At 35.4% G+C, this 16617-nt stretch overlaps 1 protein-coding gene across 1 annotated transcript; it reads right to left on the bottom strand.

The window, feature by feature from the left end:
• Nucleotides 1-5: 5 nt before the first annotated feature.
• Nucleotides 6-4289, bottom strand: LOC140766001 (15-cis-zeta-carotene isomerase, chloroplastic). The gene is made up of 4 exons (XM_073105373.1): nucleotides 3793-4289; nucleotides 881-1027; nucleotides 563-772; nucleotides 6-407 (listed from the first exon to the last, which is right to left on the bottom strand). Exons 1-4 carry the CDS (start codon nucleotides 4219-4221, stop codon nucleotides 72-74), a joined length of 1122 nt encoding a protein of 373 aa, XP_072961474.1. The 5' UTR covers nucleotides 4222-4289; the 3' UTR covers nucleotides 6-71.
• Nucleotides 4290-16617: the final 12328 nt, after the last annotated feature.

Genomic DNA, 16617 nt, shown 5'->3' with positions numbered 1-16617 from the left:
AGCTTCTCTGAGAAAAAGTTTATATATATATATATATATATATATATATATATATATATCAGTCAGCAATTTTACCAGTGAAGACGTAAGCTGGACAATTGCATCAGTGGATGTGCAAAATATGCACCAAGAGTAAAAACTGTGATAACTAAATATGGTAGCCTAACAAATTCCATGTAATAATTCTCGGGCAACTTTTGACGTCCATCAAGGATTGCGGCAAAAGGAATAATGCTTGTTCTTCTCTTTAAGACTTCAAAAGCTTGACCATATCGTGATGCCAGCCTCCTATCTCCATTCCAAACTCCAAAAAGATGATGAGCAATCAATCCAATGGAGGCCGCAGCTGCTACTGAATTACCAATCCAGAGAGTGTGAGCTAAGCACCAGATTACCTGGCCGACCATCTGAGAATGGAGTAGACTATATTTTAGTAAGTGTTGACTATATAAAATCAGCCAACTGAGGAAGTGTTGACTCAAATTTGTAAGAATAATATAACTTTGAACTTTAATTGCCAACATAGAAAAGGGAAACAGGGAATAATTAGAGGACCATATACCTGAGGATGTCTGGTGATTCGCATTATTCCAGTTTCCCACATATGCAGTTTAGGCTTGTCGACAGCTGCGACTTCTAATAGGTTAAATGTCGATGGGTACAATAAGAAAAAAGAGATGAATGATGAAAACCACACAAGCTCATGGATGCCAGGGATGCTCTGGACTTGCCATAGTTGAATACCATCATAACGGTGATTGATGAAGTAAACCTATAGCAATGGCCATAATTAATTGCCGAGAGGACAAATAGAAAAACCAAGCAGAAATTACATGCCATTTTCTCTACTATGTGCACAAAAATGAGGAGAAAACCTTACAATAGTACTAAATGCTAAAGGCAGGGAAATTCCTGCAAATAGAACACGGTAAGCCCGTTCCCCTATGAGTTTTTCACCAGCATCACGTAAACTTGCCATTCCACTATGAACAGTAGCGAAAATGAATATGAGGATCAACATTCCAACCTGCATAAAAAAGTCAGAAGAATCAGCATTTGAAGTTTTGAACATCCCAATAAAGCTGGAACAAATACAGCAAGATTTGTCTACTGCATAAAATAATTAGACTAGATAAGAAACAGTTTCCACCAAGAAACCGGTACACTTTCTCTGGAAAAAGGACACCAAGTTGGACTAGCATGGATATTTTAAGGTTCCATAAATATGGATTGTCTCCCACTATAAATGATGATGGTGCTCTATATAATGACAAGTAATTTTCGAATCTCTTCGGCATGAGAGCCAATTCATTGCTTGCGAATCAACCAACCATCTACCATCCTGATATCCAAGAATTGAAAACAGAGCAAAGAATTTAATTACTAAGCAATCCATTTTATGATGCTGTATCTCCTGATAAGGGCATTACGAGGAGAGAATTACAGGAAAAAAGAAGAAAAGAAAGACATCATTTCTACAGTTCTAGCCCATAATTTGAGATGATCAAGGTACAACCGTACATGTGACCAATCTGACGAAAGGGTTATGCCCTTGGTTGTCTACTAATAACAGAAATTGTTCTCTTGCAAGAGAAAGAGAAACAAACAGCTTAATTACCTGCACTTCATGGAGATGAAATTATTAAACTATTATATTATGTATCAATCAAAAGCTTCTCTAACAGTTGTTGCAAATAACTTTATACTGAAAGATTAGTGTTCTATGAAAGTTTATTTTGTAGGATCTTCATTTTTAGTTTTTGATAAATAAGACTAACATTAGTGTTCTATGAGTAACTTAATCATGGCTAGACTTGAATCAAATGAGTACATATTCTTTTCAGTGCAAGTGGATATTTATGTCAAGATGGATTGTCCCCCAACATTCCAATGTTTAGATGCGGATAGGGGTGGATTAACCTATTCTCAGTTCTCCACTAGTCATCCAGAGAACCGTAAATGACTGATTGGGTAAATAATCACCAATAGCTTAGGTGTGGACAATCTTCAACCTTCCACATTTACATGAATAAGACATTTTGCACCACACCTGAAATTGGTACTGCATCTTATATCAGAGTCATTCAAATTATTGCTACATTAGTTCACAACAAGCTTGACTACAAACTTGAGGCCAAACTTGACTTCATCAAAAATACCCTACAAACTTTTTACATCAATCTGAACAACTCAATTATGCAGTATGCACATTGCTCAATCTACTTGTTGCATAGAAAGAACATTTATTGTACCATAGTGCAACATCATCTTAGCCTCATGCATTATGCCAGACCTTATTGGTTCGAACAACTTATAAATGGCTGATCAGATAATTGTCCGATTGCAATGAGAATTGCAGAATGTGAAAGCAGTTAATTCCACATATATATTTTATTTTAAAATTTCTGTTTCTATCTGCAGTATCAGCTTTTCTGATCAAATAATTTTTATCTGATGGAGCTCCTAAAAATGACTATATGAACTACTAGAAGGCTCTGCCTTTTTGACATCCAAATCTTTTGCTTCCCACTTATCCTCCCTCTATCATGAATACATGAAAGCGGTGGAATAGTGGATATGACATGTCTATAGAAATTGTTAGTAGTACTAAATGACATGTGTGACTAATTTAAATAACCAACCCCAAATATGTTGGCCCATCAAGCTTCATCCTCATTGTCATACTATGTCTAAAGTAGTACAATTTTCTCCAAACTGCTAGTCATATTTTTAGATGTTAGCAGAAAATTTAACCATAGGAAACTTACAACTAACACATATATCAATTACTTATAAAGGATTTCATTTCAGATAGTCTGACTATAAGTTACTCCATACTGCCCTGCCTCTTCACAGTTAAATCTGAACCTGCTCAGGTAAGAGCATCAACAATAGTTTATTAGCACAGAAATTCAATACTGAGAAGATTAGTCACTTCTTACCCAAGACTATTGTTTCAGTTCACATCATCAATTTGTCAGGCTATGCAAATTTCAATATTTCACAAGCCCTCTCTCATGTTATAGATTAAAATTCTTTATCAGAATTCTGAATAAGTAAAAGTAGAAACTTCATGTTTAACCATCTGAATATAAACTTAAGCAGTTAAGCCATTATCAAGCAATTGCAGATGATTGTATAGTCATGCTTAGCTTAAATTAGAGGTCAACTCTTGTCAAAATTAATAAAAGAATATTGCTCAAAACAGAATGTACCACCAGACAACATGAGACAACTACTTCACATTCTGTTGAAAAAACCATCCACAGGATAGGTTTTCCATCCTTCCCTTTATTGCTCATGTCCAAAAGACTTTGCGATCATCTCTCCCAGAGATTATCATGGCTCTGGCAAACATTTGATGTTACTGTCCCATGAATAATTACATGTGATGATGTTGCAGTTAGTCATATATTCTTCTGCCTCACATCACTTGACCTTTGAACACTTGAAGTTGCACTAATTATCATTAATTTACATCTTTTACTCTATGAACTTAACTGTTTTAATAAAAAAAAAAGTGTTACCTGAAGTGGTTGGCTTATCACTGCACTGTCAGGTTCAGAGCAGACTAGATTAAAGAAAACAAACAACAAACAAAACTCACCAAGCATGATCCGTTCATATAACTATATAAAAGCCAATGTAATGCATCTTATCTTAGTTTCCAACACTCAATAAAATTCCCATAACAATGAGAGCAAGGATAACTCAACAATCTAATCGACATACAATTCAACAAATTAAATCCATCAAAGTCCCTAAAGATTGGAACTTTATGATAGAACTCACCTCGTGACTGCTCGAAACGCCCGAGACTGCATCCACAAATGCCGACCCGAATCCCGTGGAAGGATCAATCCACACAACATTCAACCCAAAGAGCACAGCGCCGAGAATTCCGGTGAAATAGACCCAAGAAGCGAGCTTTTGCTCCCCCAAATCGAACGCCGCCGAGTCCTCGCCGACGAGAGCGTCGTCGGCGACGGAATCCTCAGTTTCGGGATCACCTATGGACGTTCCTCTCGCGTGAATTCTACCGGAGACTAGAAGGGGTCTATCCGAGCTGGGCGCTACGTAATTCCTCCCAAGATTAGAGCTTTTGAAGGGCTTTGAGGTGCGGATAGCAGGGGGAGATCGGAAGGAGGAGATCGGGCGGTTGTGGAGTTTGGAGGGGAGAGAGAGAGATGAAGATAGGGAGAGGAGGAGCGAAGACGCCATTTCTTTTATTTTCTGAAGGAATTAGTGAGAGAAATACAAGAGAAGTGCAGAGAGCGAGCGAGAGAGGTAACGAGTAAAGATGAGGATTTTTTAAGGAATTATTTATTACTTTTTTAAAGAAAATGGATGCAAAATGGTATCTTGGTAGTGGGATGCTTTGCAAGGGGGGTTTTGGATGACTACTTATTTTATGTGGGTGAATTTTAATCGCCATATAATTGATGCATTAATTTTAATATGTATCTAATTAAGCACTAGATTGACCTGTGTAAGATTTGCTCGTATCGAATCCCAATTTGGCTCAATCAGGATGTGAAATTGACTCGATCGAGCCTAGCCGAGTTCGGGTCTAGTTCGACTAAGAGAATAAGAATAGGACTTTGGCGTATTTCATTATTCCTCCCTCTTAGTTTGAAAATACTAAAATACACTATGGAGATTAGAGAGTACCCTTTGCTTTTCAAGAAAAAACTAAATTAATTAGCTGCCCTAGTTATAGTAAGCACTATTGACGCTAGCAACCAAAATGTGCATCAAGGAGGCCGCCCAAGTGCAACTGAAAGCATATTTCTACTATAATTTGCGAGACTGTCAGTTAACTAATAATCCTCATTGTAGATATAAGCAATGAATAGGAAAATAAAAGAAGATAAAAAGGAAATGCAATTGTTAATGATCGCAGTGATAGCTCAAGGAGCCGGATATTAACCTTTCAAAATATTGACGAGAAGCAAAGAGTTGATTTCAAATATAAGATGGGTGATACCACAGTGACGAATGTAAAGGAGGGCCTCTCGGAGGCCGATTGCCTTTGTCGTAAGAGGAGAGTGGTAGACCTTATGCTGAATGCTCACAATAATTGAGGAACCTAGTAAGGTGTGCCAAATGAAGTCCACCCCACTAGGTTTGTTGAGAATAGAATAAGAGTCATTAGTATTGAGTTTGAGGAAACTAGAAGTAGATGGCTCCTCGCTGATGAGGCAAGGAGAGAGAGTAGGCCTGATAATAGAGGGGGAGAGAATCTCATAGTCTCGTAGGCTAGGATAAAAGATCTCTCCCAAACAACCATGAAGAGTTCCCAAGTTGAATTGAATGAAAACATTATTGCAATGTTTTTAGATGTGCTAAAACATTACGTTGATGGCCAAGAATAAGGAGCAACAATTAGCAAGCAGCAAGCTGGGCTCAAGGAGTTAGAATCCATCGATCCACACTAAGTATGACGACCCAATATCCCAAATTACTCTGAGTGTAGTTCACAAAGCCTGAGGAAAAGAGTAGAAAAAACATATATGGGATATTGATTCTTCGCAAAGACCACAAATGGGACAATCATGATTGGAACCTAGCCCTAACATAGCTAGATTTGTCCTTCGTGAGAGTACTTTCACTTAAGACATTATGTGCCTATTATTTTAAATCAGTTTGAGAACCATATATTAGACCCTAAATGAGACTGCCTAGTTGGTTGCACATTGTTCATGATATGGATGTCCACTTCTTTTCCGTTCACACTATAAATGACTAAAATTTGCCACAACTATAATATTATATTTCTACTTAATGAGTATAGCGTTTCTAGTTTGGTTTTGTCACCATGGTGAAACCTATTGCTAAAATGCATAGCATTCCCCAACTATAGGTAGAGGCAAGCATCCCACAACTAAGTTGAGTTTAGGTTGAGCTGCTCGGGTTGGATATTTGTCAAAGCACTCGCCAATCACTTTAGTTTGGTCGGGCTAGAATATTCTAGCCTGTTACCATCCATTAGCCTGGGGAATGTTGAGCTCGAATAGAATGTAATGAGCAAGGTGTATCTTAAATATTTTAGCAATATTACTATCCCTTCAGAATATGTTTATTACTTCTCATACAGAAATGTTAATATAGTACTTTTCGATTAACCAACTTTTTATGTGAGATTAAATAACCATAAAAAATAGGCGGGCAACAAGGGCTTTTAGAGCAAGCTACCAACTAGTGTAATGGGTCGGGTTATCGAGCTAGGTCGAGCAAGAAAAGACCTAACCTGTATCACTCATTGCTAAACCGCGCTAGGGCCAATGTTGGGCTTAGCCCAGCTCATTTCAGGCAGGTTTATATTGGGCTTAGGTGAGTTGAACCAGCTGGTCATATTAACTTATGCAATGATAACTATCAAGATATTACCACATGTGAATCACAATATTGCCATAGATTTTTTAACAAAATATTTAATATTATCTCAAGAGTCATTTAGTTACAGGATAAAATTGAAATAGAAATAAAATAGAAACTTATCACTAGATAAGAGAAGGTGGTATAAAATGAATATTTTTGTTTGGTTGAAAAAAGAAAAAAAAGTTTGTGCGGCGAAAGATCTTGAATTTGAATATACATGTAATGATGTATTGGATAACAATAAAGGATAAGAATGATATAAGAATAAATTTGGTTGTGATAATTAGAATAGAGAATAAAAAATAATTAAATTAACTTTTATTGCCCTATCCTTGGTTTAATATACATAGATCTTTATAATTTTATTTTACAACTATTATATTGCCTACTCATAGTTACTTTTGAAATCTCTGTCCAAGATTAATTTTAGTGATAAAATATACATACCAAGTATATTTTATTTTCATAGCATTATAATATTCTACATGAATATTAAAATGTGGCACAATACATACATCATCATATATAATATATAAATAAAAAATTATTTAATTGTAAATAAATAATTAGGTAAAAGAGGACAACCCACTCTCCCTTTGACAAGATTTTTCTAGGATAAAAGTGAGTTTCTCCCCTATAAACCCTCTTATCCTAGTTATCCAAATGCAAGTGACTTGATATGAACAGAAGTGTAATCAAGCCAAGCAATGTTTAAGCTTGGCTTGACATTAATTCCAAGTATGAATTGAGTATGTTTAATTTAAGTCTATTTTAAATCAAATTAGCCTGATTTAACTGTGATCAAACTTGACTTCAGCTAGATCCAAAAGTTTTCAATTGCAATAATGTAAAACTCTCTTTATATTATTATTATTATTATTTTCAATTCCTAACATTCAACCAAGCTGCTTATGTGAAAGAATAGTATTATGTCTGCTCTTCTTTTCTTTCTTTTATTTTGGATAAAAGTCTGTAAACATATTAATTTCATTAAAACTCAAAATTAGAATCCAAACTCGAAGGTTGATCAAGAGTGTAATCATATCCCTAAAAAAAAAATTTGATTAGCAAGAGATAGAAATAGCTGAGCCCTTATTTATTTTGAGTTTAGGATTCCTTTTTGAACTAGTTCAGAGATCTCCTAAATCGGTTAAGTAATAAACTATCTTTTTTATCTTTTTCATATCTAATTCTGTGTCAATTCTTCAACCTACTTTGACACAGAATGAGTTCAATATAGGGCATGAGGTTGGAATTCACAGTGAGCAACTCATCTGAACAGAGCCCTGCCATATCAATAGGTTTGTGTACTTGGTCCAGGCAATCCACCTTGATGTCAAGCTCAACTGAGAAATGGCAATCCAATAGCAAGTGCTCAACTACTCCCATCCTGGAGCTACAGATATATAATGCCACAGGAACGTTCTGACTCCAGGTATGGCGTCCTTCCAATGCCAAATTAACTTCCAAGGTTTCTATTTATAACATTTAAAGAATAGCTAGCTCATTTGCCATTGGATAGAGAAGTGAACACCAACTTCACTGAAAATACCCCTGTAGTAGCTGACTCGATACAGATGCAGAGAATGGCCTAACAGTGCCGGGCAAGGAAATGGTCTTAATAAAGTTACTGCTTTAATCTGAACTCGAAATGAGATCCTTAATCCAGAAAGGGGGAGCCATGAGCCAAGGAAGTTTCATTACCCGCTGGCCACAGGTAGACATGATCATCCGGTGGGCCGGGCCAGGTTCGGATTGAACTTTTCGGGCCAACCGGGCTTAAGTATTTGTCCATGGCTCGACCCACTAATCACTCGGGCCGAGCCGGGTTCGGGCCGGGCTAGAATAGTCTAGCCCATTACTGCCCATCGGCCCGTAAGAGATCAGGCTAGCTGATTGGGCCGGGTCGACCCGACCCACCAATCATTCGGCCTAACCCATATTTGAGCTATTTTTAGAATTTTTTTATACTATTAGCTTATTTTCTTAAAAAATATTTATGTTCCTCTATTTAAAAAAAATAATAATAAATTGAAAAAAAAATTAAATGTGTGCTTAAAAAAATGTAAAACGGCATAGTACAAAAATTTTAGTTGGTTTTTTACTGTAGTAGAACGGATAAATACTATAGCAGAACGGGTGAGCCTAGTTACGGGCCAAACGGGTGGGCTTCCGAGCTAGATCAGGCTAACAAAGGGCTAACCCGTGCTGCCTATGGGTAGTTCAAGCTCAAGCTGAGCCGGACCTAAACCGAGTTCGAGCCGAGCTTAGCTAAGTCCAAACCGGGCCGGATCAGGCCGGGCATAAGCGAGCTGAGCCGTTTGATCATGTCTAGCCACAGGCCACTTGGTGCAGTGATTTTAGAGGTGAAAATGGATCGGATATGGATCAGATAGTGCTCAATCCATATTCGGATCCATATAGTTTGAATACGGATGGACGAATAGCAAAATATTAAATTATATACTAACTAAACGGATAATTTTTGGATAGAGGATCGAATCTTAAGTGGACGTTGATAGAATTTTAAACAAATTATGATCTTTTATTTAGACATAATTAACATAAAAATATTAAGAGTTTCACAAAAAAATAATTTTTTTGTATATTAAATACATATAAAATTAAAAAAATTAATCTCTACAAATAATATATAACATATCATTAGTTATGATATTAATATTCACTATTTAAATAAGTAAACTAAAAATTATAAATCATTTAAAAAAAAATATACGAGTAAACGGATATCCAATATTCATATCCGAATCCATATATTATATCCAACTCGTATCCGAATCTGTATCTAAGTTTTTTCTTTTAAATTCTATTCGTATCCGAATCGGATAGAAATTTTTTATTTGAATCGAATTAGATAGTGGATCAGGTCAAAGTTAATCTGACCCGTTTACACCCCTAGGCAGCCGAGAAACATGTCCTTCGTGGCCGGCGTCTTCATCCTAAGTGCAGCAACGACATTGCTGCGATTGGGAGCCGTTTGATCAATGTCGATATCCAGCCTTGAGAAGTTGCAAGAAATGCCAATGAAAATGTTGATATCCCTCTTACAATGGCTTTGCCAAAGAGAAGAATACTACCATCCTCAGAACATAAGATGCGAGAAAGGGTGACTCCTCTTGTAGCTTTGATACCGCTAATTCTTCTGAGTTTCAAGTCCTTATCAATCATAAGAGAGAGAATGCTGAGGCCAAGCATGAAACATAAAAATATGAGAGAAATGGCACCTTTGTCTTAGGCTACAAGACAAGAGAATCATTTCTTATATTATCACTAGACATCAAACAAGAGAATATGACACTATATATATATATATATATATATATATATATATATATATTTCAAAAGTTCCAAATTAATGAAATCAAAGAAGACATCACAAGACCCCACATAGCCACATAGGACATAGAAGATGACATGACAAATAGATTTAAAAGGAACTTTTGGTAGATCCACAGCCTGTGGAAATAAGAGGAAGAAATAAGTGTTTGTTTCTTTTTCTTTTGCATGTATACCTTATTAAATTTCTTCCTGTGTGTTTACCTTCAAAACTTATTTTTTTAAGAATAATTACACCTAAACCTCCCGGAATATTGCTTATTTTCATATATCTACCCTCATATTTATTTTCATTGATGCATTGATGATTGACCCACTTAACTATGTAAAACCACTAAAATATCTTTTTCGTTAATATATGTGATTAATTTTAAATATTCTAAGGACTATTTTACTTTTATTTTAGAGGAAAAAAAAAGAAGATTAAGAGTAATATGACCGTTTAGTATTTTTTTTATTAATATTATCAAGGGGTGAGATATATTACATAGCTGTCGGGGGTGTAATTAGCTTTTTTTTTTTCTTTATGAGTATGCCTCAAAGCTATTAATCTTTAAAATTTTTATCAATTTAATTATCAAAAGATCAACTCGACATAAATATGTGTTTTTCTTTAGGGTTTTTCTATTTTTTTTTTCATCTATTATGTTACTAAGATTTTAGCATATATTTGTCAAAAAGTAACCTAAAAATATCCACATAAAAAGCGATTAATTTGAAGGATATACATGAAAACATGAAGTTTAGAAATATATATATATTCAAGTAAGTTACTTCAGAAGGTATACATACAAAATAAATAAATAAGAAGAATTGAGCTTTGGGAGTGGGTGTTACAAAAATCTATAGGATTTTTAATTGTGGGAAGAAAATATTTTACTTCTTTCAGTTTGGGCAAAATTCAAAGTGCATCATGGGCTCTCATTTATTACAGTTAACCTCTTGTAATTTTGACTTACAACATTTAGTTTTGTCTTGAAAGATAATGGTGAGAATGATTCTCTATTAAAGGTTGTGGAGTTTTTCATATTTTAGCTCTTCATCTTATCTCTTCTTATGATGTTCATAACCTCCAAAATTTAGAAATAAATGGGACTTTGGGTGAAAGAAGTAGAAAACTTATAGAATATCATATAATTAATTATTTTCAATTGATAATTATTAATTAAAAATGCTATATTTTTTATATTTGTTAGTGCTATTGTATAGGTATTAAGTTTGTGTTTACAAAACACTCTAAATCATATGTACAATCTTAGTTTATATGTTCATGGTCAAGGCATATTTCACTTAGATTAATAAAGTTTCGTAATAAAAAAATCAACGTCTTATAATTTAACAATAGAATAGTTATTCTTCAGAAGGCGGTCGAACGATAGAGCCACCATTCGGTTAGTTGCTAAGCAACGGTGAGGAACCCTAAGTTCAAAACCATAGTTCAAAGATTGATCGAATGGTGGAATTGGAAACCCTAATGGCATTGCTATGTTCTACTGGTGGCACTGGCCTAGAAATTTTCAAACAATATAAGGGCATTCTTAGGGGTTCATTATTTAGATCTCTCACCAAAAAGAAAACCCTATTAGCCTCCAAGAGAAGAGAAAAGTTGAGAAGCTTTGAAGACGATGACCTTGGGGAGTTGAATGTTGTTCTCACCACCACCAACACCTGAGTTGAACGAAGAATGCATGTAGCAAGGTTTTGCATACCATAGCGAATGCACTGTTGGGATCATCTAATAAAACATTGCATATAGGGTGCTTGTTCTCTTGATATTTGTAGTTGTATTTTCCTCCTAGAGAATAAACTATTGTAAGTAGTACATCCAATAGCACATAATAGTAGATAGCACCTGGGATAGAGTAGAAACTCACAATGATAAAATTGAATAACTAATCAATTACAAATAGGCAAAAACTATATAAGAGGTTTTCTATAGGGAAAGTTAATAGTGCAGCCAACCGACGAGCGAAAGCTAAAACAATTCATTCTCTCTCAATATAGAGAGAGTTTTGTGATAGTCTTACTATATCTTTCTAATTAGAAAAAAGAAACTACACAAAAATTATTGTTAAGAAAATCCAAGAGCACTTTAAATGTTCGTCTAACTACAAGAGGGTAAAATATAAAAAATTTCCCTTCTTCCTTATTTTTATAAACCTAAATCACTATATGAGTACAATTTCTAATGGATTGGTTATGTGATGGTAAACCCATGGCTAGCCTTTGTGCACAGTGCACATGGAGGGGGCAATGCATCCAGAAGATGGTCAAAATGAGATTCCTGGGGACCCCTTTTCCCTTAGAAAACCTCTTCAATGAGACACACTGTAAAACAAATTGCAATAAAGGGAGAGTGGGCTCCTCATTCCAAAACAATGCCATGAGAATCCACATGCACAGGATTAGCATCAAACTTTCACCCCATCTACATCTTTATAAATTAGGAGGTACTACCCTACTACAATTACCTCAAGTAATTCCCACCAACTTTACCCTTGCTTTGAGGAAAGATGTAGGGCAATTTTCTATTTGAGAGTGAATCTGAATGCTATGCAAATTGCCCTAAAAATATAACTCATTTGAAAAGGAGAGAAAGAGAGAGAGAGAGAGAGAGAGTGTGTGTGTGTGTGTGTGTGTATGTGTAAGAAAATGAGCACATAAAATGGCCCCCCTTAGTGAATATCTCACTTTTCAAATAAACCATATATGCAACAAAATAATTAAAGTCTTGGTTTAATGCTCCTATCCACTCCCACCAACCTTAGCATTTCTGTGCAGCTCAAGCAAAATCAAGGAAGAGTGACTATGAACATGGTTATAAGAAAATCCAATTGCAATGATGGAAGAGATAAACATTTAGGGACATGTAATCTTTCTCCACAATTGAGAAGTCCAACACAATGAACAGTGAGACTAAAATCCTAAGAAGAAAGATACAGAAGTGCTAGAGATGGCAACCAAAGCAGTTACATGTCTTTGGGGTGAATGAGCAGAAGCCAAAGGGCCTGTTTGGTATGTTGCAGTTGATGGCATAGCAACAAGGAGAAGGCAAGCAAAGTCTTCTTGGCCCTCCACAGCAAGTGCAGAGTGCGCATATCTGAAAGCTCCCCAGCCGCCGCCGGCCTTCGTCGATAAGCGTCGACATCGGCCTCATGATCGGCGCCGGTGCCGCCTCCTGTTCAAAATTCGGTTAGCCCCACGTTGGTACATATCACAGTGAGTGCATAAGTAGATGCTAACAGTGGAGAAGAAGACCCACTTGAGCTACAGTTGATGTGATGGTAGGAGGGAAAGCCATCAGAAGGAGGAGGAGAGTTAGTGTGTGAGTGAGATGCAGCATAGAGGTACTGGAAGCCATCTAAGAGAGTGAGAGGAGGTTAGAGATGGAGGAATGAGAGGATGAACTACTAAACTACTAGACTACTCTCTTGAGCAGTGTCCTTTTGCAGAGATCGGCAGAAGGGTAATGAGTTAATGACCAAGGGTGGCAGATGGCTATCTCTTGTATTCTTGTGTTAGGAGAACATGGAAGGTATTGGATGTGTGCATGACTGCTGCTACTACTAGTATTACTAGTTAGCCAGCATATTCTGATGGGAAGGGACCACAAAGGGAGGATGGGGGGAAACACCCAGGTCTGAGGAGATCTGACCTGAATCATATGAACTAGGTTCCATTGGACCAACACTCAGATCTTGTTTGTATTCTTGATTAGATTAATCACCGCAATCGATCTCCTCTTTTAAAGATAATTATACTTAACCCATATGAACAATCACGGTTTTTTTATATACACTCACCGACCTTTTTTAATATCAAACATAAAACTACAGAAATAAAATAAAATATACCCATAAACTTCTCAAGTAAGAAAAAAAGTAACTATACGAACTCTTGAACTAAGAATTTTCAGCGGAGAGTCAATGTGTGAAAAATGAAAGTTAAATAAGTATGTAAAACAGCGATAATTCATAAGAGAGCTAATTAACAATTTTTTCTCTTATAGTAGTGCACCTAAAACCTTCGAAAGGCCCCTTTTATTAGTTAGCCCTTAGATTTTTTTCTATGTGAGTATTGCATGATAAATTTCGGGTCCTCGAAGAACTAGTTTACTCTTATTTTAGGTGAAATAAAGAGAGAAAAATCAGAATAAAATGGTATTCTAATCTTTTCCATTTAACACCATAAGCGGGGTAAGAGATTTTTCATAATTAAGATGGTTAACATATATCTTAAAAAAGAATGAGAGGTGCATATAAAAATAAGTAATAGTTTAAGGGTTTTTAGCATAACTATATATATATATTTCATATTGAGGAGTTTGGGTTTGGCATCTTCACGAGTAGTCCAAACCTGACTGCGATTATTAATACCTTGCCTTTACTCTGGTAGATGGATTAGGAGTTGGTGAGCTCTTATAATTGAATTAGAAAATTAAGGCAATTTTTTTGGGAGGAATAGGAATCTCTATCTCTCCTGATCTCCCTTATCCTATTGCATAGTTTTTTGTACTAATTTGTACAACTCAATGATATTTTGAGATAAATAAGTCGCCAAAATGGTCCACCCATCAAAGTTATTACTAAATGTGGTATAGTTTAGTCGGCTCAGCTATTATGTCATAAATCGATCAAAAAATTACTATATAATTTAGTGCTTTTATGAACAGTGAAAATACCAAACAGTTTAGTGGTTCACATATAAAGTATTTTATAAAAGTAAAATGCTTAACAGATAGAAAACTCATCGTACTATATGAAACGGATGAATTATTTATTAACTAGTCTTTTAGGCAACTCATGATACGAGCAACTGACCAAATGATATCAAAAAATTTCTAAGGAGGTCTATTTAGGTCAAAAAGTCAAAAATTATTCTATCTTAGATAGTAGACTTATTGTACACAAGAGAGGTAGTGTTGGAAAATAAGAAAGCTAATAGAAGATAAAAAAGTGAATTGGGAATTTCAATCTGGAATATTGGAAGATACGTACAAAATACTTTTCAAAGGTTTAAACTAGGAGAAAGAGCATCAAATCCTTTGACTTTTGCATAGAAATCCTAGTCATGGAGGATACATTTAGGTCTGTCTGTCATCTGCGCAACTGTAAATGAGTGGAGTGGCATTAGAGAAGCTTTGGATATGGGGAGACTTGTCAAGGATGAGATTGATTGCATTGTTTTTGGTGGAATAACCAAAGACATGAAACTATAACAGGCATGCACTATATGACTATAATGAAATGTGTTTAATATAAATATTTATTAACTTTGAGTTAAATTTTAAGTGGAGATGACGCATTATTAATGATGAATTAATGGTGGAATTAATTTACCTCAAGAAGTACTTTATTATCATATATTCACTTATTCAAATTTATGAAGAGAAGTGAATAAAAATTAGCTCTAAAGTGGGTATCATGATAATGAAAAATAAAAAAAAGTAAGTTTAGTATTATATTTGATATTTGTAAAATGTTAGTATAGTATATAAGTGCTAAACCCCTTATGGGCTTTAGGCCCCAAAAGAAGTACCTATTTTGTAGATAAATAATATTATGTTACTTAACTCACACGCGGGTGCCACCGGCACTGCTCGGTTCGGTTCAAGTGCGCGGGTCAAGCCCAATTTTAATTTTATATGATACATGTTCGAATCTAGTCTGGTACGGGTTGGTTCGGTTGGATGAACTCGCCCGAAGTCAAAATAGTGTTCCTTCAATTAGAACAGTTAGTTGGTTGAACTCAAGGTGGTGCATCCCTTCACTTTGAAACTGTTATTCCGTTCAGACCCAAAATGGTGCATCCATTTGTGACCAGTCACATCCCTTCATCGAGCATGTTTAATCCTATAAATAGACTGTCAGTCTGCATTATTTTTACATTAAATTTTGATTCATTCCTTCCAAGTTTGGTTTGAATCTTAAGTTTGCATTTAAGAGAGAGTATAGCACGGTCTAGGTTCGACAAGACATTCAAATAGCTGCTTCCTTTCAAGTGCAAAACAGTTATTGTATCCTGGGAAACCGACGTCTACTATTCTAAAAGCAATCTGTTGAGGGCGAATTGGTCTTAAGGAGATAGCATCCAACACTAGACTCAACTATATAGATTTTACATTCTGTAATCTGTAAGTTTATTTAATTAATTTATTTATTTTGGATCGAATTTCTTATGACTTTTGGAATCAGATTGTTATCGCCAACAATCTTAAGACCAATTCTGGTTATTAATCCAATTCCTGTCACTATTCTTTTTTTGTGATCGAATTTTTATTTTTCTTTCATTCTTTTAGCTGGTTGAAATAGTAAAGAGTACTATTACCTTATCACTCCTTTAGTGACTACAATTCATGGAGAAAAGCTTGAGAAGTTCTGTGGTGCAGAATTCAAGAGATGACAGTAGAAAATATTGTTTTATCTGACCACCTTAAACTTGGCTAAATTTTTACACAAAAATGTGCCTGAACTCCAAAAGGAGAAAATTGACAGACAAGTAGTTGCTATAGTGGATGGTGGAAGCATGCTGACTTCCTTTACTAAAACTATATCCTCAACGGATTGGACAACTCGTTATACAACGTGTATAGTCTAGTAAAAATGTCTAAAGAATTATGGGAATCATTAAACAAGAAGTACAAGACAGAAGATGCCAGTGCAAAGAAATTTTTGAGTGCAAGATGGTTGACACTAAACCAGTGATTAACCAGGTACATGATCTTCAAGTAATAATTTATGAGATCTATACTGAAGTAATGGTGATTAATGAATCATTCCAAGTAGCGGTTATTATTAAAAAATTGCCACTATCTTGGAGGGATTTTAAAAATTACCTAAAACACAAGCGTAAGAAAATGACACTTGAAGAACTTATTAT

The sequence above is a fragment of the Typha angustifolia genome, chromosome 1, assembly GCF_048772165.1.
Source record: "Typha angustifolia cultivar Huaian chromosome 1, ASM4877216v1, whole genome shotgun sequence".
In the NCBI taxonomy this organism is placed as follows: domain Eukaryota; kingdom Viridiplantae; phylum Streptophyta; class Magnoliopsida; order Poales; family Typhaceae; genus Typha; species Typha angustifolia.
The sequence above is the reverse complement of the archived record's forward strand: the minus strand, read 5'-3'. Positions and strand labels throughout refer to the sequence as shown.

Coding starts and splice junctions, on each gene's coding strand:
- LOC140766001 (XM_073105373.1), bottom strand. CDS start 4,221: ATGGCGTCTTCGCTCCTCCTCTCCCTATCTTCATCTCTCTCTCTCCCC. Junction 773..880: donor CTTTAGCATTTAGTACTATT/GTAAGGTTTTCT, acceptor CCATTGCTATAG/GTTTACTTCATCAATCACCG. Junction 408..562: donor GAATCACCAGACATCCTCAG/GTATATGGTCCT, acceptor CTCCATTCTCAG/ATGGTCGGCCAGGTAATCTG.